Below are 21,557 nucleotides of genomic sequence, written 5' to 3'. Positions count from 1 at the left end.
GATATTAAATATATTTGACTGCACACACAATTCACAGGACATGTTATCTTATGCTTTTTGAAGTAAATGGTCCATGTTGGAAAAGGTCCCTTTATTTGGTCCATAAAGCATATACACACAAACAGAGCAATACAAGGCATGTAGTTAATTCTCTAATATGGAAATGAACCCTAGTATGGAACTCATGTTCAGCTTAGAAGTCCAGAGAAGAAGAACAATCATCAGAAGTGTTGAAGTAGGAACACAACTAGACAGCTACACCCGGGACACCTGAGACATGGGGGTCAAGTAGTTAATGAGCAGTTAAACCAGGAGTTACTCCTTCTCATGCCAAACTTTGAGGAGGAGAGCAGGATGACACGGGATCTGCTGGGCAGAACTGGGGTGAGTAGGAACAGCCAATGTTAGCAACAACCCATATGCAAGATGATAACTAAGTAAATCAACAACAAGTAAACACAGAGACATATGAGAAACCACAAAAAAATGGTTCACAGTTAATTTTCAATGATGCACAATTTGAGGGAAAGACTCCTCATAGATCTCTGGCTCAGGTAAATAAGTGGTCGATAGTATTTCCACCAAGACAGAAAATCTTAGGATGGGTACTAGGTTAGGGTAAAGATGATGGATTGACTTAATTTTTTTATAATTATATATAGTGTGCATATGCTGTTAGGCTTAGCAGTGAATGCTTTTACCTGCTGATCCAACTCACTGGCTCAGATTCATTTTTTAGGCATATGCAATCTGAGACACTACTGGTGTGTCTAAATGGAGACAACTTTTAGTAGACAGGTAATAGATTGATCTGAAGCTTAAGATATGAAAATCACTTGAGTGGATGCCTGGAACATACCTGTGGTTTTCCAGAGTGCAGGGAGAATGATGAGAGAGAGGTGATGACAATGGGTTTAGAGATCCAAGTCTTTAAGGAAGTCAGGGTGTGCAGAGCTGAAGGAAGCCTGCTGAGCGGATTGACAGACTGAGACAGACAGAGCTGGATTCAGAGAATCCATGGAAAAGGAAGGGCATTCAACAAGATGAAAGCTGTCCTTTCTGAACTGCGTGAGATAATGATTGAAACCCCTTTAGCAAATGGAGGATGCTGGTAACAATCAAAGCTTTGATGGAGTGATAATGGAATTTTGACAGTGTGAAGACCGGTTACAGCAGGCTGAAGAAACCGGTTACAGCAGGCTGAAGAATCAAAGGAGTTAAAGAAAGATTCCCAGTCTTAAAGTAAACTACTTTTTAGCTCATGAATCCTCCAGAGTCATTTAGTGGATGACCTCACAACATTCTAAGGGAAAAGACATACTGTCCTGGTAAGTGGGTTCTTGCTCTATGGCAGTACACTGGCAAACCATCACTGCTATGTGAACAGACATTCCTGCCTTCACCTGCTGCTCAACGTGATCTGGAAGCACCATGCAAAGCCCAGCTCTGCCAGTATCTGCTCTGTGCAGCTCCTCTTCTTGTTTCATCCCAAGACAACTGCCCTCCCCTCAGGATTTCATGCCTGCTTCCTCTAGTTCACCATAGACTATAGACCACAAACCCTTGAAAAGAATGAGATGGGAGCAAGTACAGATCTTTGGGGTTTGACCATGCTATGCTAGAGCAGTACTAGGTGGATAGGAGGGATATGTTGGCAGCTAATGCAACAATTCTTCATTTCACACTCAATTACTGTATATCTAACACAACTCATTTTTGAGGTAACTCTCCATGATAATAGTAATGTGGTTGGTGTTTTGTGTGTGCACATGCCACAGTATGTATGTATGTATGTATGTGTGTGTGTGTGTGTGTGTGTGTGTGTGTGTGTGTGTGTGTCAGAGAACAACTTTCTATCCTTCCACATTTACATGAGTTCTGGGAATCAAACCTAACACACCAGGCTTCTGTAGCAATCATTTTTACCCACTGAACCATGTCATGGCCCTGATTCTATTACTTTTAAAAAGTACCATATATTCCTCTTTTTTTTTTAAGTCCTTTCTAGTCTTCAGAGAAACCTCACGTGTAATTCTATGCTTTGAAATCCATAAATATTTTTCTCTTATTTATTGGCACTCTGGGAAAGAGGCTTATAGTTACTTCAATGAAGCCCTAGTTCTATCTCCCCAATCCTAAGTATGCATAGTAGCTACAGTATCCAGAAATAATGGTTGTTCCCTTATGCCAGATTCACACATGCCATACCCACACAGGCCATGCCCAGAGCCATTCCCTGGCTTTCTTATAACCTAACCTATAAAGTTAAGCTTATAATATACCTTCCTTTACTTAATGCTTATACTTAGATCATGCCCTTAAATCTTTCCCCTAGCAACAATGAATAATGAAATCACTCTCACTGAAGTGTCACTTTCTCAATTCTGTTCAAGAAACATGTTACAATTACTTGCCAAGTACCAGGTACAGCTCTTTTTGTGCTAGGCATCCAGGAGCAGCAGTGACAGGAGAAAGAGGAAGGGTAAGTGAGTAAGGGAAAGGCTGCGATCACAAGCCAGACACACATCTGGGATGCTCAAAGGTAAGACATCAGTGGAGACCTTGTCCCAGAATGTTTGACATATGAAGGAACATGGACTATAGCTAGAAAGTAATGCAAAGTTACTGAAGTTATTCGATGGTATCACAAATGAATGTCTTGGCATACTAATTAAATTTAACTTCCCAAAGGCTGAAATGTTAACAGCAGATTAACGCATTGCTATTCTTCACTTCTTCTCTAGGAATTTTATTCTAGTATGTGTGTATTGTACATATATTAAAAAGTTTCTTCATTAGAATTATCTACTCTTTTATTCCATAACTGTATTGTTACAGAGCTAAAGGAAACACATAACAAATACGTACTATTTTTTTGCTTTGCTAAAAAGATTTCCTAATGTTTGTTTTCATTTCTGTAGCTATCACTTTGAAAAACAGTATTTTTATGTCTCCATTTATCTGTCAGTATGTTTTGTTTGCTTGTTTGTTTTAGATAGGGCTTTACTCTACAACCCAGACTGGTTTCAAACTTACCATATAGCAGAAGATGGCCCTGAACTCACAGTGATCCTCCTATATTTGTGCGCCATATGCTCGATTGTAGATGTGTACCATTATGCTCAAAACTGTCATTATACTTTAAAATTCCACTTAACTTTTCCATGTCTTTAAAACAAGGTAATGCCAGACATGGTGACACATGTCTTTAATACCAACACTTGGGGGGCAGAAGGAGAATCTCTGAATTCAAGGCCAGACTGGTCTATATAGCAAGTTCCAAGACAACTAGGACTACATGAAGAAACCCTGTCTCAAAAGAAAAAAAGAAAACAAGGTATCAAGTAGAAATAGCAATGAAGAGTTCTGCTTGTATTGGTCCTATATAAATCTTACTAAAAATATTACTGGTTTTTCTACTCGTGAAATATATATATATATGATAATTCTAATGAAGTAGATAATTCTAATGAAGAAACTTTTTAATATGTGTACAATACACACATACTAGAATAAAATTCCTAGAGAAGAAGTGAAGAATAGCAATGCGTTAATCTGCTGTTAACATTTCAGCCTTTGGGAAGTTAAATTTAATTAGTATGCCAAGACATTCATTTGTGATACCATCGAATAACTTCAGTAACTTTGCATTACTTTCTAGCTATAGTCCATGTTCCTTCATATGTCAAACATTCTGGGACAAGGTCTCCACTGATGTTTACACACACACACACACACACACACACAAACTTTTATTCTCAATTTGTTCTTAGAACTTTTGTAAAGAGGTTTGGGAGTTGAGTAGTTTTACAAATACCAAAGGTGTTGTACATGCTAACCCTGTGCTCCACCTCTGAGCTACAATACAGCCTTGTTTAACATTTAACATCTCAGAGTAATTATGCACCAGTTTTTCACTAATGCTTGACATTACATTGCTACTTCTTGAACCCACCAGGAACTAAGAACTCATTTTGTAAGGGATCAGAGAGTAAATATTTCAGGCTTTCTATATTATATAAGGCCTCTGTCACCTATTTTTCTTTTTCTTTTAATAACTCTCTAAAAAAATTCATAAACTATTCTTAGTCATTACAAGACAGTTCAATGACAGAGAGATTCGACCTTCCAGTGGCAACTGTCCCCAGAAAGCCCCTATTCTCTCTCCTCCACTCTCCCTGAGCAAAGAATGGTTATGAAATGTCCACAACACTCTCTGTTAAAGCTTCAAGGAGACTTTAGATAACATCAAGTGCTATCATCTAGACAAAAGCACTCCTAAAAATCTTTTAGGAGCTTTCCTACATGGGCGTCATATATTCACAGCACAGAAAAGTTTTGTCTCAAAAATAGTTACAGATATTTTTAGTGATACAGAGGTAATCCCACAAAGATTCATAAGAAACCTACATTTCAAAGAAAACAGTACAATAGAGAAACACTGTGGGAGGAAAAAGAGGAGGGTAGAGAAAATCGGAGTAATATGTTCAACATACATTATATACTTGCATGAAAACTTTTTTTAAGAAGATGGAAATACTACTAGATTCACCTAAAAGTGTGAAGGATAGCAAAAAGAGGATGAGGAGGAAGATGATGAAGAAAAATAAGAAGTTATCATCTTTGTCTCCCAACCTCACTTTAAATAAAAAAAAATTTTAAAAGCAATCTGTCCTTATTGCATGAAGTCAAGAGTCCTGGAGACCAGGAATTAATGAACCACCCAAAGAGAATAAAAACATTTCAGGCCCTCAGAATGGGTAGAAATACACAAACCAAATCAGGCCCTATCTTGTATGTATGTATGTATGTATGTATGTATGTATGTATATATGCATGTATGTGAATATGAAGATAAACTTAAAATCTGTCAGATTAACCATTTAAAAGATCTTATGCCATTTAAAATGAATAACTTATTTAATAGATTAACATGATTATGTATAATAAATTATTAATGAATAAAACTCATAGAAATCTAAACTTAGTGCAACATTTAAAAACCATCTGTGCCACTGTTGGAGGTCTGAGGCAGGGGAACGGGCGGAGGAGGGAGGGAGGGGATGGCAGTCAGGATGTAGTGTGAGTAGGTTATAATAAATAAAATATACATTTAAAAGACAGTCAAAATGAAACAGACCTAGATGAAAGAGAGACTCCTAACTCAAATCAGCCTATACTTACATGAATTCAAACTGCAGAACAAGCAGGTAATTTATATTGTTAATCCCACTACATGGGAATAGCTCTGAGACTGGCTGAGACATGAATGTCTATGCATAGACAATGCCTCTTGTTGGCTACAGAATCCCTGTGACTTATTTTTAGATGCCATTCTTCATATGGTATAAATAAAGATTATAGATATCTTTCTTCTATGCATACAAAGAGCAAAGAACCAGCCTTAACTGTTCTGTGCACTCTGCACTCCTGATGCTTTTATCACGTTAGGGCTGTATAACGCTTGTGAGAAATTATATGTTTTCAGAACAAAAGAACAGGACACTGATGCTGGATCAGACCTGACAGGATTCATTCCTCTCAGCATGCTGGACACTGACATCCTGCAACCTTCATGTTCCAGCTCCAAGTGCTTTGGTTGCTATTCCTCATCAGAACAGGACAGTTCCCGGGACAGCTTCGAGGAAAGCTTCTGATCCCAATTGGTCCGGCGTTTCAGACTGTCCCACACAGGACTTCTATCAAGCCTGGAATTTCTCAACATTTAGAAACTGGACCACAAATGCTATTCCTGACTTGTTAAACCATTTTCCCCAATTATATTTGGGCCCCTACAAAAGAATTGTTCATCCCAAATCAACCAGAAGAAGCCTTAAAAAGAGAATAATGCCCCATTTCCCCTAAGGGAAGTTGGGTACATTTTTGGTTGCTCTCTTGGGCTACAGATGTTTATTTTCATTGGGAGTTGGTTATAAGTTATTATTGATCTTATTTGGAGAGAAGATGAGGTTGGACTCAGGGATGTCTCTCTTTTCCTTTATCTTTCTTTCTTAGGTATGGAGATAGGGGTTGAAAAGAAAGAAGGGGGAATATAGAAATATATAGAGATGACAGGATAAAAAGTAGGTTATTGAACCTATTCCTCAACTTAAGGCCTTAACTGTTACTCACAAGAAGGTTATTTTTAATTCATTGGTATATAATTTTGTATATTGATGCAAAATAAGTTCAATTTTGATAAATTGGTATAGAATTTAAATTGACGATTATTCTTCACACATATTAAACATATTGCTACTCTAGTAGGAGGTGTGCACCCATACAACTCAATTATAAGGTTTACTTCCAATACTTTGAAGGTGCTATTGCAGGCTGTTTGGGATAACTAAGTAATACAAGTTAATTGTTAGTTGATCAAATCACGGCCATGTCAATGACTAGTCTATTTTCATCACAAAAATATACACCTAGGTTTAACAAATAGATAGGATTCGATAGATAGATAAGGTAAAATAGTTAGATAAGATCTTCAAAAACCTCAGAGAACTATAGAATATGGCATTTAAAGATGTTTTTATAATTTTAAGGATCCTTTGACAAATAGATCAACTCCTGGAAACACCCAGCCTACCTCAGAGAAGATGATGAGCATCGTAAAACCTCCTTATGGAGATGGCTTCAAATGTGGCAAACAAGCCACTGAGCAAAATGCTCTCATTTCTGTTACAGACAGAAATCCGCCTAAAAGTGGGCAACCTTGGACTCAGGCAGAGTCGCCAGCCAAACTCTGCTAAGACAGGGTAAGCAAGTCCTCAATAGTTCCTGCTTCACAAATATGTCTGCCAGATATAATGGGCCAGGAGGCTAAAGACAATGCTCCAGCGTTATAGAGAGTTTTGGGTGACTGACTAGGCAGCAAACTGTCATTTTCTCATGTTGGAAGCTGCTATCTTGCACTTCCTGTTTACTCAGATAATTAATTTTATTCCTTCTCAAGTCTCTGATGGGGTTGAAGACCAGATAGTTTGGTTTTACAATTAATCTTAGTTGGTTAGGAGTTAAGATGTTTTTAGGTCTAAATAGAAGTTTTTAGATTGATAGCAATAAGATATGATAGATACTGATTTACACTCAGAGCTGTAGACCCACCAAAATAGGAAACATGTTTTCTCCAAAGTTGCCAAATACAAATAGGCAAAATACTATGAATGTAACATTTATGTAATTCCTAATTGTCTCATGGTCCTTCTTGCTGTATGTAATTTATTGTATATATGTGTAATAATATAAATGTATATGTAAGTTTTTTAAAAATCCGGTACTATACAGAAAAAATCTGTGTACTTTACCCACACTAAAGAATTAAAAAGGAAAGATAATGATAGTCTCAACAGATGCAGAAAAGACATATGCCACAACTTATCATCCATTAAAGCTATAAACTCTCAGTGAACTGGGAACTGAGAAAACACCTTCATTCTGATCAGAGGCAACTAAGAAGCACTGAGCTCAAACCACATTCAATAGGAAGATGTGTACTTCCCCTTGGGTTAGACCAAGGCTACATAAGTCCACAGAAAAAGTCTGAGACCTAATAAGTGAATTTAACAAAGACACAGGACATGACATCAATACACAAGAAAAGCAGCTCTATTTCTATACACAACATATAAGAAAATTAAATTTTAAAATAACATTTGCAATAACATCAAAAGAGAATAAAATATTTAAATCAATTTAATAAAAATGTACATGATCTTTATACTGAAAACATACCACTGCAGAGAAATCAGAAAAGACCCAAATTAACAGATTTACATCATTTACATGGACTGCAAGAAATCAATAGTGCCAATTCTTTCCAAATTGATTTGCTGATTCAGCATCATTCCAAGTGAAAGCACATTGAGTATTTTTACAGAAATGACAAACTGAATAAAATCTGTATGGAAATCCAAAAGACACAAAAATGGGTATTGCTAATGAACTAGAATAAAATCGGAGAACTTACATGACCTGATTTCTGGATTTACTTTGTTTGTTATTTGAGAGATGATGCTTATGCATGTGTGGAGGTCAGAGGGAAACTTGTAGAGCCAGTTTCCTTCACCATCATGTGTGTTGTAAGGACTGAATTCAGGTCAGTAGGCTTAGTGGCAAGGGCCTAGACCCACCAGGTTAGGAAGACCTAGGCCCTAAACAGTTAGGAAGACTGAGACTATTCCTCTCTTGTAGAGTGCTTATCTTGTACTCACGAGATGCTGGCTTTGATCCCCAGCACTGCAATAAAATTAAATAAATACATGAACGAAAAGCTTTAAAAGTAGAAGAATATCTAAGAACTTTAATTTTTAGAATAGAAGCTATGACCATAAAAGAGAACTCTATTTTTCTGAAGACATTTTTAGGGCAGGAGGTTTACTTCAGTGATTTAGTGCTTGCTTAATATTCAAAAGGCCCTGGCACTTAGAAACAACAAGAAAACACTTTAAAAATGAAAAGGCAGCCAGGTAGAGTAGCCTCTTGCAGAGAACCTGGGTTTAATTCCCATCACCCACATGACTGCTCACAGCCATCTGTCACTACAGTGTCAGACGATCTGACATCTTCTAGCTTCTGTGAGCACCAGGCACATATACGACACACAGACGTGCATGTAGGCAAACATCCATACACATAAAATAAAATAATTTAAACAAACAATCTATTAGTTACCATTTCAAAGCCATTTAAAATGTCTAATCCTAATCCTGACAAAACATTACCAGAAAAACTAATGTTGTTATTAGGTCTTGGATGATTTTAGGCATTTTAATAATACATTAAAGGATATTTCATGGATTATAAGAGAAAGTAAAATGTACAGCCTCAAAAAGCAGATTAGTGGTAGCTTGGGCTAGGAGAGTGGAGGAGGCTGGCTAGACTACAGTTCCTTTTGAGATGATGAGGGTGTTCTTAAATCGGCTGTGGTGATGGGGCACATATTCTGAGTGTCCTAATACAACTGAACTTTGCATATGGAATGGACAAAGACTGTAATATGTGAACTCTGTCTCCATAACAGTGATAGTTGAAAAGCTAGAGATTTTGGTTAGGACTATATTGGAAAGCACAGGTCAGTTTAGAGAAAACATGTTCCTTTATAACACTGATTCTTTGAACACATGAAAATTAAATAATTTTCTACTTAATTAAATCTCCTTTAATTTCTTATAAAATGTTTTCTAGAATTCTATGCAGAAGTATTGTATATACTTTATTAGAGTTATTGGTGAGTACAGTATATTTCTGGTGCTATTTATATAGTAAGTATCTTTAAAAAGAGAAGCTGGATCACATACCTATACCCCTAGTATCTAGGAAACTGAGGCAGGAAGATCAAGAGTTCTAGGCTGGCCTGGGCTCTATATTAAGTTCTAACGCAGTGAGGATTACATAGCAAAACCTTTCAAATAGCATGGGGGTGGGGAGAGAAGGAAAAGAATTCAATGAAGAAAAAAATAAAATGAAAAAAATATACAGCATAAAAGTCTTAGATGTATAAAGCTAAAAGATCATTTCACTCAAGAATGTGCATGCTCCCTAAATCTAATTCACATTAAACTTTTAAAACTGCATTCTGATCTTTATTGAAAGCATAAACTCCTTTCCTGAATTAAAATCCTGTGTTTCTATGAATAAACATGGCAATCTCCTGCTATTAAAGTCAAAAGTTATGGCAATGTTTCATTAAGAAAATATTTCTTACACTTTACAAGACTAGAATTTTTGCTGAACCTCACAGCCAGAGTTAATATACCTTGTGGTCACCTAAGACTAAATCTGGGCCAGGACATAGCACTTGGGAGGCAGATGCAGGCAAATCTCTGTGGGTTCAGACCAGCCTGGTCTATACATTGAGTTCCCAGACAGCCCTGTCTCAAAAGCAACAAAAAAGACTTAAAACTGCTATTTTATTGTGCGCTGGTTTGAACAGGTATGGCCCCCATGGACTCATGTGTTTAAATGCTTGGCCCACAGGAAGTGTCACAATTAGGAGGTACAGCCTTTTTGGAGTGGGTGTGGCCTTGTTGGAATAAGTGTGTCACTGTGGGGGCGGGTTTGAGGTCTCCTAAACTCAAATTACACCCAGTGTAGCACCCAATCTCCTGTTGCTTGCAAATCAACATGTAGAACTCTCAGCTCCTTCTCGAGCACCATGTCTGCCTGCATGCTGCCACGCTTACCACCATGATGATAATGGAACTAAACCTCTGAAACTGTAAGCCAGCCCCAATTGAATGTTTTCTTTATAAGAGTTGCCTTGGTCATGGTCTCTTCACAGCAATAAAACCCTAATTAACACATACTGTATATTCAGGCTGTTTGTTTTCTGCCTTTAAGAGAATGATTTTAACAATCAGCTTTATTTGCCTTGGATTTCCCATGTAATCAACTTTTATAACCTAAGCTATCAACATTATAGAGAGTTTTGGGTGACTATTTAGGTAACAAACTGTCTCTGTCATCTTCTCCTTTGGAAAGCTACTAACCTGCAATCCCAGCATACTCAGGTAATCAAGTTTATTCCTTCTCAAGTCTCTGAGGGAGCTGAAGACCAGGTAGCTTAGTTTTACAATAAAGCTTAGTTATTAAGGGGTTAAGATGTTTTTAGGTCTAGATAGGTGTTTTAAGTTGATAATGACAAGATGTGATGGAGATTGATTTACATTCAGAAATTTAGACACACCAAGATAGGAAAGACACTTTCTTCAAGGCTGTCAAATACAAATAGCCAAAATACTAAGAATGTAACATTTATATAATTCCTGATTATGTCAATGTTCTTTTTGCTATAGGTAATCTATTGTATATATGTGTAATAATACAAATGTATATGTAAAAAGTAAAAATAACCTAAGTTAATACATAGCTGTAATCTTAAATTTTGCATTCTTCCATGCCTTTGATCCAAAACAATACATACATGCTCTGATAATCATATGCTGAGAGCAGTAAACATAGAGGTTGAAAATAATCTTTACATCTTCTCTTCCTCCTCCTCTTTCTCCTTTTCCTCCTCTTCCTTCTTTTTGAGACAAGGTATAACAGCTCTGGCTGTAGACCAGGCTGGCCTTGAACTCAGATACTCACTGCCTCTAGAGTGCTAGGATTAAGGGTGTGTGCCACCACACCCAGACTGAAAGAAATCTTATAAAAATGAATAGCCACCATAAATGTTGAACATAACATTTGGGTATGGACTGATAAACAATAATGATTGTAGTACTGTTTGTTATCTTAGTCAGTTGGGGTCAGTTGGACTCTATACTTAAAGTCTTGTAAAACCCGGCCTGTAATCCCAGCACTCAGGAGGCAGAGGCAGGCAGATCTCTGTGAGTTCGAGGCCAGCCTGGTCTACAAAGCAAGTCCAGGACAGCTAAGGCTACAGAGAAACCCTGTCTTGAAAAACAACAAACAAACAAAAAGATTTCTGTAAAGTATCCCTCATTCCTTCCCCATGTGATGCCTTCTGTGCTGTTCAATAAAAACAGAACAAAAGCTTTGTTAGGGGTAAGCACACACAATGAATTATACACAGGCACAAGGACAAATTCACAGGACAGATTTTAAACAGTCAAATAGAGTCAGACTCACGAAAGAGACAGAGAGGATGGAAGACACAGGGAGCATGGAGTAGAGAGTTCAAATCTGGCCTTGATTTTGATTAAATGACACCAAGGGGAAGTGCTTCTATTCCTTTCCTTATATAATAACAATATATTATTGGTGACTTGGAGTTTATTACTAATGTGTTCAAACCAACTGCAAAACGCCTATATACAAACCTCTTTAGAAACAAGACCACTTGTAATTCTAAAATGTTTCAGACAGTTCGAAAATAATCCAAATATATAATATTTTCACAAATGAGGCTATTTTTGTTGGAGTAATATATGAAAGATAGGAATTAAACTCAAAGAGATTCTCAGGAAGTATGAAACCCGCACATCATTAATCAATGACCAACAGTAACATACTGAAGAACAATAGCTTGATATGACCATATTACCTGATCGATGATAGAATTTAGCTTGGTAAGCAACAGAAATCCTCGCCCATGGACAAGGTACTGTCCAAGGGTTGCCATGTGTGTCTCCTCTTCTTCTTCTTCCCTGGCTTCCGACCTCTGGGCGACTGCATTGCAAAGCTGGTTGACATCAATCAGAAATTCACGTGCCAATGAGTTACTGTCGGTGCTCATGACAGAGCTATAAAATGAACAGAATATGAAAATTTTTTAAAGATAAATATAAATTTACCTTTAAATATATGTGATTTTTGTAAACTGACTTAAAACTAGTAGATATTAGTTTCTAGCACTCTATTCCTCTCAGGCATAGATCTGACCTTACTAGGTAATCCATATATGGCAATACTGGTCCCAGGCTTGAAACACCTGAACACAGGTAGGCAGGCATAAATGACGCCACCTGGGAGAAGATGCTAGTTGAGCAGTGGCAATTAAGGGAGAGTCTGACTTTCTCTCTTACATAGAATAAAATAAAACACCATTTAAGGAAATTGTTCTTGCTTTAGATGTTTAAAACAGATAAATAGATGTTTTAAATAAATAAACTGGAGGTTGCAGAAATGGCTCAGTGGTTAAGAATCCTTGCTGCTCCTGCAGAGGGCCTGGAGTCAGTTCCCAGCACCCACATGGCAGCACACAACGCAGTTCCAGGGGATCCTAGGCCTCCTTCTGGCCTCCATGGGCACTTAGCATGCATGTGATGCCCATACATACATGAAGACAAGACACTGATGCACACAAAATGAAAATAAATAAACCTTAATTATAGGATAAATAATAGAATATAATGTAGGTTTTCTCTAGATGTAGCCCAGTCACTGAACTACCTTCCTAAAACCCCAACTTTTAGTTAATGCAGGAAGTGCTGATTACTGTCAGGTAAATGAGAATTGAATAAATTTAGCTGCTGAGTTTATGTCACTTTAAGACAAATCAAAGGCAATGTGGCTTTTTAAGATTAAGGAAAATAGCAAGCTAAAACATATTAGGAACGAATATAGAGCGAAAACATACAAACACTCAGAAAACAATCACAAACAACATAATAGTCAGAGAACTTTAGACTAGTTTCATCTTACGGCCAGAAGTAATTTGGAGGGCTAGAGAAAGGGCTCAGCATTTAACAGCACTTGCTGCTCTTGCAGAGGACTCAGATTTAGTTCCTAGAACCCCCATGGCAGCTGACAACCCTCTGTAACTGCAGTACCAGGGGATCTGACACCTTCTTCTGGCCTTTGCAAGCATCAGGCACATACATGATGCAAATACATAATATAAGAAAAGCACTCATAAATATCCTTTTTAAAAAGTTACACATGAGCTCTCTTACTTATTCATTTATTTATTTGGTTTTTCGAGATAGGGTTCCTCTGTGTACCAGCTCTAGCTGTCCTGGAATCAGTCAGTAGGCCAGGCTGGCCTCAAACTCACGGAGATCCACCTGCCTCTATCTCCCAAGTGCTGGGATTAAAGACGTGCGTCACCACTGCCCAGCTACTATTTTATTTTTTAAACTAACAAAATTTTTTTTTATGTGCATAACTCACACTTTATACATCGATGATGACTGAAGGGCATTTTGAATTAGAATTTTTTTTCTTTCTTTTTTTTTTAAATTTATTTATTTATTTTTTTATTAATTTATTCTTGTTACATCTCAATGTTTATCCCAACAAAATTTTATTGTATGCGACACAATGTTTTAAATACACATATGTCTGAATACACACTGTGGAATCATTAAATCAAGTTAATTAACAAATTTATTAATTTATAGTTATGCTACAACAAGAATACTAAGGCCCACTATTTTATATTTTTTAAAGAATATAATATATCATCACTGATTACAATTACTATGCTGGGCAACAAATTACCACTATTTATAAAGTGCCAAAGTTCTATGCAATATTCATACAACAGTTCCATCCTAATTACATCAGCACAAACAGAACACAACACTAGGAGGGCATTTCTATTCCTATTTTGTACATTAAGTGTTTATAACTTCCTGGAATAAATGTTGAATATACTTGAATATTTAATAGCCATTCTAAATAACAACTGAAAAGACAGGCATATATTTCCTTAAATTTTTCTAATATTTCACACTCAAAAAAGTGTACAGAATACACAATGTGAGCACATATACAAAAATACACACACACTGCCCACAAATATTTTTATAGCCAACACTCAGAATTAGTAAGTGTTAGCATTCATAATGTTCAGATGAGTTTGTGAATGTGCATATGTGTGTGTGTAAAGAAACCAAGACTTACAGCACAAGAAAACTACACCCACACTAGCTGGTACTTATCATTACCATATATGTTTTTACAGTTTATGCAGGTTTATAGCTATAAAAACTACATAAAATGCTTATATAGAAAGTATGCCATAGGAATTTATAACCACTTTTCCTTTTAACATTATTTTCATTCCTTTAAACAGAGGTTTTTCAACCTTCCTAATGCTGTGACCCTCATGCTGTGGTGACCCCCAACCATGAAACTATTTTTGTTGCTACTTCACAATTGTAATTTTGCTACTGCTATGAATCACAGTACAAACATCTGATATGCAGGATAACTGATATCCAACCCCTAATAACCCCCAAAGGGATCATGACCCACAGGTGAGAACCACTGCTTTAAGCCATCTAACTGTATGTGCTATACTAAACCACAATCCATACACACACCTTCCTTGGGGAGAATCTAATTGTTTACTATAACTATATAGCTTCAGTTTTTACCTTGAACCAAGCCTTCTAACTGTTAATATTTATTATGTTACTCACCAGTCTTTCAATACTTCTGTAACATTCAGTGTGTATATAATTTTGGTTCATGAACTAGATAAAACTGTGTCCAGATAAGGCTTCACCTATAAGAAAAAAGTAGAAATACATGAGTGGCAATAATAGCAAATAATGTTAATAAAGTTCTGACAAAAAAATCAGTGGACAGTTTTTGTATGTGACATATGTAGCAGGCAACAAATTATTTGTAATCTCAAAACCAACTTAAAAGAAAAAAGTCCTAGCCAGCTGAGAACCTATTAGAACCACTGCATAGGTAGCTCCGCTCACCTACTTGCTGACCCTATTGTCCTGCCACTCAGAACAGGGCAGACCCCCACAACTTATACTAGCAGTGGTACCCCGTGGGCAGCCACAGCCCCATCCCCAAGCTGAGAATGGGCAACGCTCCATATCTCACACAGATAGGACCAACTCTTAAAGCCTTATTATTGAACACAATAGACTAGTACATCTCTCACTTTAACACAAAGACCCATAACTGATCAATATGCAGAGAGTAAGGCTGTGGACTGCTAAGTGGCACATCTATATCACACCCCCTCCTTTCAAGACTCAAGGGTGGAGGAAGAGGAAATAGAAAGATTATAAGAACCAGAAGCAGGAGATAACTATACCTAAACAATGTTTCCAAATTTCAGCAGGGAGCTGCAGAGTAAAACTGACAGTGTCTATGACCTGTACAAGATCAAGCCAAACAAAATCCCAGAATGAAGGGAGGAGGTGGTAAGGAAGTTCTACCCCTGAGGAGTTACTGGCAACTGATGACTGCTAAGAGGCAGAGTCACTGTCCTTCAGGATGAGGTACCTGAGAGGCTTCCCATGCTCCAGTAGATGGCCCGATATCTGTGCATACTGCAACACTAAGTGGACTCTGTGGGTTCTTTTTTTTTTTTTTTTAAAAGAGAGAGAAGTAGAACATACGAAACTGAGAAGGAAAAACAGTGGTGGGGATAAGAAGCAGTTGGAAGAGAGAGAATGGTATGTAGACCTGATCAAAGCAATATAGCATGCATAATTTGCAGGGGGTGGGCATTTCAAGACAGGGTTTCTCTGTGTAGCCTTGGCTGTCCTGGACTCACTTTATAGACCAGGCTGGCCGCAAACTCATGAAGATCCACCTGCCTCTGCCTCCTTAGGTGCTAGGATTACAGGCTTGCATCACCTTGCCCATCTGAATGCTCTATCTGCATTTATGCCTGCATGCCAGAAGAGGGCATCAGATCCCAATATAAATGGTTGTGAGCCACCATGTGGTTGCTAGGAATTGAACTCAGAACCTCCCAGAAGAGCAGATAGTGCTCTTAATCACTGAGCTATCTCTCCAGCTCCGCATGAAATTCTTAATTAATAAAAAATATTAAATTAAGTTAAAAAATAAAAGCCTAGCTCCAAGAACTATGTCTTGAGGAAGGAAATCCTGGAATATAGAGCTGTAAACATAATCACAACACTTCACTCTACCATTTTCAACTCCTACCTCCACGTAAAATAAATTAGGCACAAAGGAGAATGAGACAAGTATCAGTCTTCTAAACATGGGAATCTGAGGAGTGGTGGAATATCACTCACACATAACTCTGTGTCCCTACAGCCAATTTATTACACTCCCATCAAGGTGAATGGTATTTGAAGACATATGAGAACTCAAAACCCCAGAACCAATGATAAACTCCCACCAAAATTTACATTCTTAAGTTCCTTGTTTCATTAGAATTTTTTAAATGCAATTAAAATCTTCTGTGTAAAATACAATGAAGGCTCCGTCCAGAATGATAATGGAAGCTTTCTGCTTCTGAGAACAATAAGATATTTCTGTTTAGCTGTCTGTTCTCTATAGTTTTTACCAAGAAGACATGGGGAAATGTTTCTTTACTAGCTATAAGAAGGTTATTATTAATAACAATTTTTTTAATGTAAAAAAGTGATTTTTAACTGTTTCAAAATACTTGAAATCCCAAGAACTGCCTTGAGCATCTTGGCAAACAGTCTTGATCATCATTATTACAAGCTCTGGAAGATGAAACTGGCAGGGAATGGAACAAGGAGCCATGCAAGACTACATGGAGGTTTGTGTGAACTAGACAGTAGGTGCAGCCCACAGCACCAGTGAACAGTGCAACAGCAGCTCAGCTAATTCCTCACAGAAATGAGATACATTACAGCTGCACCTTTGCCTGCCATCAAAGTGGCAGGGTAAGCGGCATTATCTGGAATGAATTCTTAATGAACCCATGCAAACTACTGCTCACCTTTCCCATGTGTAAATAGCTACCAATATTTGAAGGTCATCTCTAGAATTTTGTAGGTAATGTCAAGTTCACTAAAATCTATGGAATCTACCTTCTTTTAAATTTGGAACATTGCACTTGCACAGCTTCTTACACGTTTTCATGTGCATTACAATCCCTCAAAGATTACCAGTTTGGCAAAAACATTAACAAACCTGCTTGGGATCTGTCCCTGTGGTGTGAGTTCATTTAGACTAGCCAGAGGTTCTGGGTCTCCTCCCTCGCCTGGGGCTTCACTTCTCTCTTATTATGATTCTCACTTTCATCTTCATTAGGCTGCCTATAGGTCAGAGAAAACAAAGAATAGACACTGAGAACTTTTGTTTATTCTTTGAATCCAATTACAAGGTCAGTTTGTTAACAACTTATTTATTTGTAATTTTCATTCTCTTTTTCACAAAGTGAAAAAGGCAAGATTGACCTGTTTCAAATCTCAGCTCTTTATTCTACTAGAATGTACTTCTCTTTTCTGTCTTGTGTATGTATATTATTTGGCTTCATATCCTTCTTTCCTCCTTCTGCACATGCTATTTTTAAAATCAATCCATTTGCCTAATTTATTTTCCTATCACTTTTCCCTTCACATATTTCCAGTTGTTCCATAAGAACACTATGACCGCTATATGACCACTTTTGTTTCCAGAGCCCATACCCATGGTACCTTATTTACATTTTCTTTAAACCTTACACACACACACACACACACACACACACACACACACACATTTTTTTTTCGAGACAGGGATTTCTCTGTGTAGCCTTTCCTGTCCTGGACTCACTTTGTAGACTAGGCTGGCTTTGAACTCACAGAGATCTGCCTGCCTCTGCCTCCCAAGTGCTGGGATAAAAGGTGTGTGCCACCACCACCTAGCTTATATTTTTATTTTTAATTTTATTATCATTGTATGTGAGAGTATGCCTTAGTTTTCTATTTCTGTGAAGAGACACCATGACCAAGGCAACTTCCAGAAGAGTTTATTGAGGCTTACAGTTTCAGAGGGTGAGCCCATGGCCATTGTGACAGGTAGTATGGCAGCCGGCAGGCATGACCCTGGGGCAGAAGTAACAACTTACATCTGATCCACAAGCCGGAGGCAAAGAGAGTGCTAAGTATGAATGGTATGAGCTTTATATCTTCAATGCCCACTTCCCCACTCTGACTCTTCCACCCCCACCTCCACCCCCATGGCACATCTCCTCTATCACATACCTAATTTTTTTCCAGTTTCACCAATCAAGAACCAAGTGTTTAAACAGGAGGCTATGGTAGTCATTCTCTTATTCAAATCATATGTAGGCATGCATGTAGAGATCAGGACAACTTTGCAGAGTCAGATCTCTTTCTATCTTAAAAAGGATTCTGGGGATCAAAATCAGGTCACTAGGCTCATGTGGAAATACTTCTACACACTGGGTCATATCTCCAGTGTCTGGACTCCACACCTTAATTTGCTGTATCCCAGCTGTGGTGGTTAATTTTGTCAATTTGATTGACTGGGAGACCAGTAAGGCCTGCCTCTACATAGAGACAACTGGATGTGGAGGGCTCTGACCCAGTCACTGGCTTAAACCACTCATAGATTCTAGATTCAACAGACTATCATGAGGTAATAAAACTGTGGAAGGTAGAGCTAGCTGGAGAAAGTGATTGCTGGGGATATGCTCAAGGGAGTATCTTGGCGCTGACACTTCCTGTTACTTCTGCTCCCTAGGTACCACAAAGTAAGTAGCCTTTGTGCAATGCAGTCCTACTATCACAGTTTTTTGCCTTACCTCAGGAACAAAGCAATGAGACCAGATAACCATCAATTCAAACCTCAAAAGCCACAAACCCAAATAAATATTTTTTCTTTTAAAATATTTCTTTCATTTGTCAATGACAAGAACTAATTTAACACACCAGCCTGGTTCCATGTTCTTCCTGTTTCTAACTACAGAACATCTAGTTGGTACTGAGTTAAGAATACAAAACACTGAGTCAGACAAATGGCTCAGTAGGCAAAGGTGCTTGCTATACCACACCTGACACCCTAAGTTTGATTCCAAGAATTCACAAGGTGAAAGGAAGGAACTGACTCCAGCAAATTGTCTTCTGACTTGTATGCATGTGCCTTTGGATTCACATAGAGAACATATACAAATAAATAAATAAATGTATTCTTTAAAAACATGTAAAAAGGAATTCAAAACATATACACTAAAAAAATCTCAGTCCCTACCTCAAAAAAGCTCACAATACAGTGACAAATGAAAGCCAGGATAGAGGACCCTGCATATGCTCTAAGGGAACCTGACCCAAATCTGAGTCCAGGAAGCTTCCTGGAAAAAGTAATCTTTAATCTAAAGTATCTTTGAGTATAAGATGGACAAATAACGGGAGAAAGTGGGAAAGAAAGGTATTACAGACAAAAAGAGCAGCTCCAGTTAAGTCACTGAGGATATTATACTAAGTTTAGTATCATAATTGTAATAAAAGATACAGGAAAAATGAGGATGGAGTGGTAGGTGAAAACCAAAATGGGAGAGACTTTTGACATTATACCAAGAACTTAATCTACTGGCTAGTGGGTCTCAGAATCATCTATAGACTTTCCCATGTTTCCACCTTCAAAGACTCTAATCCCCTAACCTGAAGACAGCCCAACATCAACATATTTAAGAAGCTTCCTAAGAGATTTTGATGAACAGGCCTGATAGAAAGCCAGGACTAATTTTAAATATGAGTAATACAGTCAATGTTATTCAGATAGATCATTCTTGTAGCAAAATGGAAGCAAGACTTCAAGAAAAAAATCTAGCATCATGTAAACTAATTTGGAGACTGCTGTGATATTTCAAGTAAAAGATGAGGCCTTTTTCCTAAGCAATAATAGAAGAGTACAATTTTAATATATTTCTATTTAGGAGGTTATAAGGGCATAATTTTGATGATAGATTAGATTGGGAAGAGAAGGGGAGTCAGGAAAATTCTCTCAATAGATGCCTGACCTGCTGAACATCAAACAGCAGAAGAGCTAAGGCATGTGTGCAGAAAGGCTGCCAGCAAAAACACACTTGGTAGGTAAGCTGCAACTCGGTCTATTAGGCCAGGAATGAACTTCTTTACTAAAACTAAATTCACTATGCTATGCATTTCAATCCTGGAACTTCTTAAAACAATCATGCCAACTCCATCCAGTTTCCAGCACAGGGTGGAATCAAGAAATAGTGTAAGTACAGATCACTTCCTTGAGAAAACAAGACTAGGGAAGAAGATACAGAGGGATACTACAAAGAGAAGCCACAGGTCAAGAAAGATGTTTGTTATATTTTTTAAAACACTTGGTTCTCATTTTTGTTTTAAAACTTCTGGCAACCTAGTCATATTTTTAGGTTCTAAGGATGAAACAGGCTGGTGGTATAGCTAGATATCTCTAACTGGCTCTGACTGGCCCTTCTCCCAGGCAGTTCAGTCATAGTAAGAATATTTACACTATGAAAAGCAATCGATATTATACAGGGTCTCTAAATTTTGTTTAATCACTGTACATGTGCGTTGCAGGATATTTGATCCCATTGTGGTCCCTGAGATTGTTAACTGTAAATTCCTGTTTCTTGTGGTTGTGCCCTAACATACACCTTTAATCCAAGAGCTTTCTGTATATAGGATTTAATAAAGTTAACCCTAGGTCAAGAGGCGGAGCAAGAAACCAGCTGACAGCGGTTAAAGAATAAGAGGGACTTTGAGTTGAGGGGGATTTATGGCAGCTTGTAGAAGTCAAAGGGGTTTTTAGTTTTAGCTCTTGAGCTCTTGAGCTCCTTGGCCTTTTGGGCTTTTGAGCTTTGAGCTAGCAAGCCTTTGGCCTTGGGTTTTTTGGCCTTTTCCTCCTGGGCTGTGAGCTAAGCTAGTGAGTCTTTTGGGCCTTTTCCATCTGGATGTGAGCTGAATAGGAAGATCACCTGATGTTTTCTCTGCCTCTCTGAGCCAGTAGGTTTTCAACCCAGCATCTGGCTCCTGAGTCTTTATTGGTAAAATAGAATCATTAGGATTTTCTTTTAAAACAACACACATGCATAAATAACAGAAGGTGGGACATGTGTATGAAAATCAGAGGACAACTTTGTAGAACTGGTTCTCTCCATCTACCTTTACATGGGTTCTGGAGATTGAACTCAAAGCCACCAGAATTTTCCTACTGATCTATCCCACCAGCCCATATCAAGATCTTGCTTATTTATTTTATTTTCCTTCCAAACAGCCAATGTATTGGCACACCAATGTGTCCACAAGAGGAAACTACCAAAGATAGGAGCAAGAGAAGGAATGAGTAAAGGACAAAACTCAGAGAAAGTAAATGATAATTGGGTTAAGAGTACAGGTAAAAGAGTCAGGCTAGGGGCAGACAGCAAGAAGTATCACATCACTGTC

At 37.8% G+C, this 21,557-nt stretch overlaps 1 protein-coding gene across 1 annotated transcript in view; it reads right to left on the bottom strand.

Moving 5' to 3' along the window:
* Lyst (lysosomal trafficking regulator) overlaps positions 1-21,557 on the bottom strand; it is a 153,945-nt gene that overhangs the window by 114,725 nt on the left and 17,663 nt on the right. The window contains exons 3-5 of the mRNA XM_051167838.1: positions 17,305-17,429; positions 14,838-14,923; positions 12,014-12,212 (exon numbers count right to left, since the gene is read on the bottom strand). Of these exons, the coding sequence (XP_051023795.1) occupies positions 12,014-12,205 (192 nt within the window). The 5' untranslated portion in view covers positions 12,206-12,212; positions 14,838-14,923; positions 17,305-17,429. The remainder of the gene's footprint in view (positions 1-12,013; positions 12,213-14,837; positions 14,924-17,304; positions 17,430-21,557) is intronic.

This window comes from Acomys russatus, chromosome 3, assembly GCF_903995435.1.
Source record: "Acomys russatus chromosome 3, mAcoRus1.1, whole genome shotgun sequence".
Classification (NCBI taxonomy): Eukaryota; Metazoa; Chordata; class Mammalia; order Rodentia; family Muridae; genus Acomys; species Acomys russatus.
Note: the sequence above shows the minus strand (reverse complement) of the source record. Positions and strands in the feature narration are given on the sequence as shown.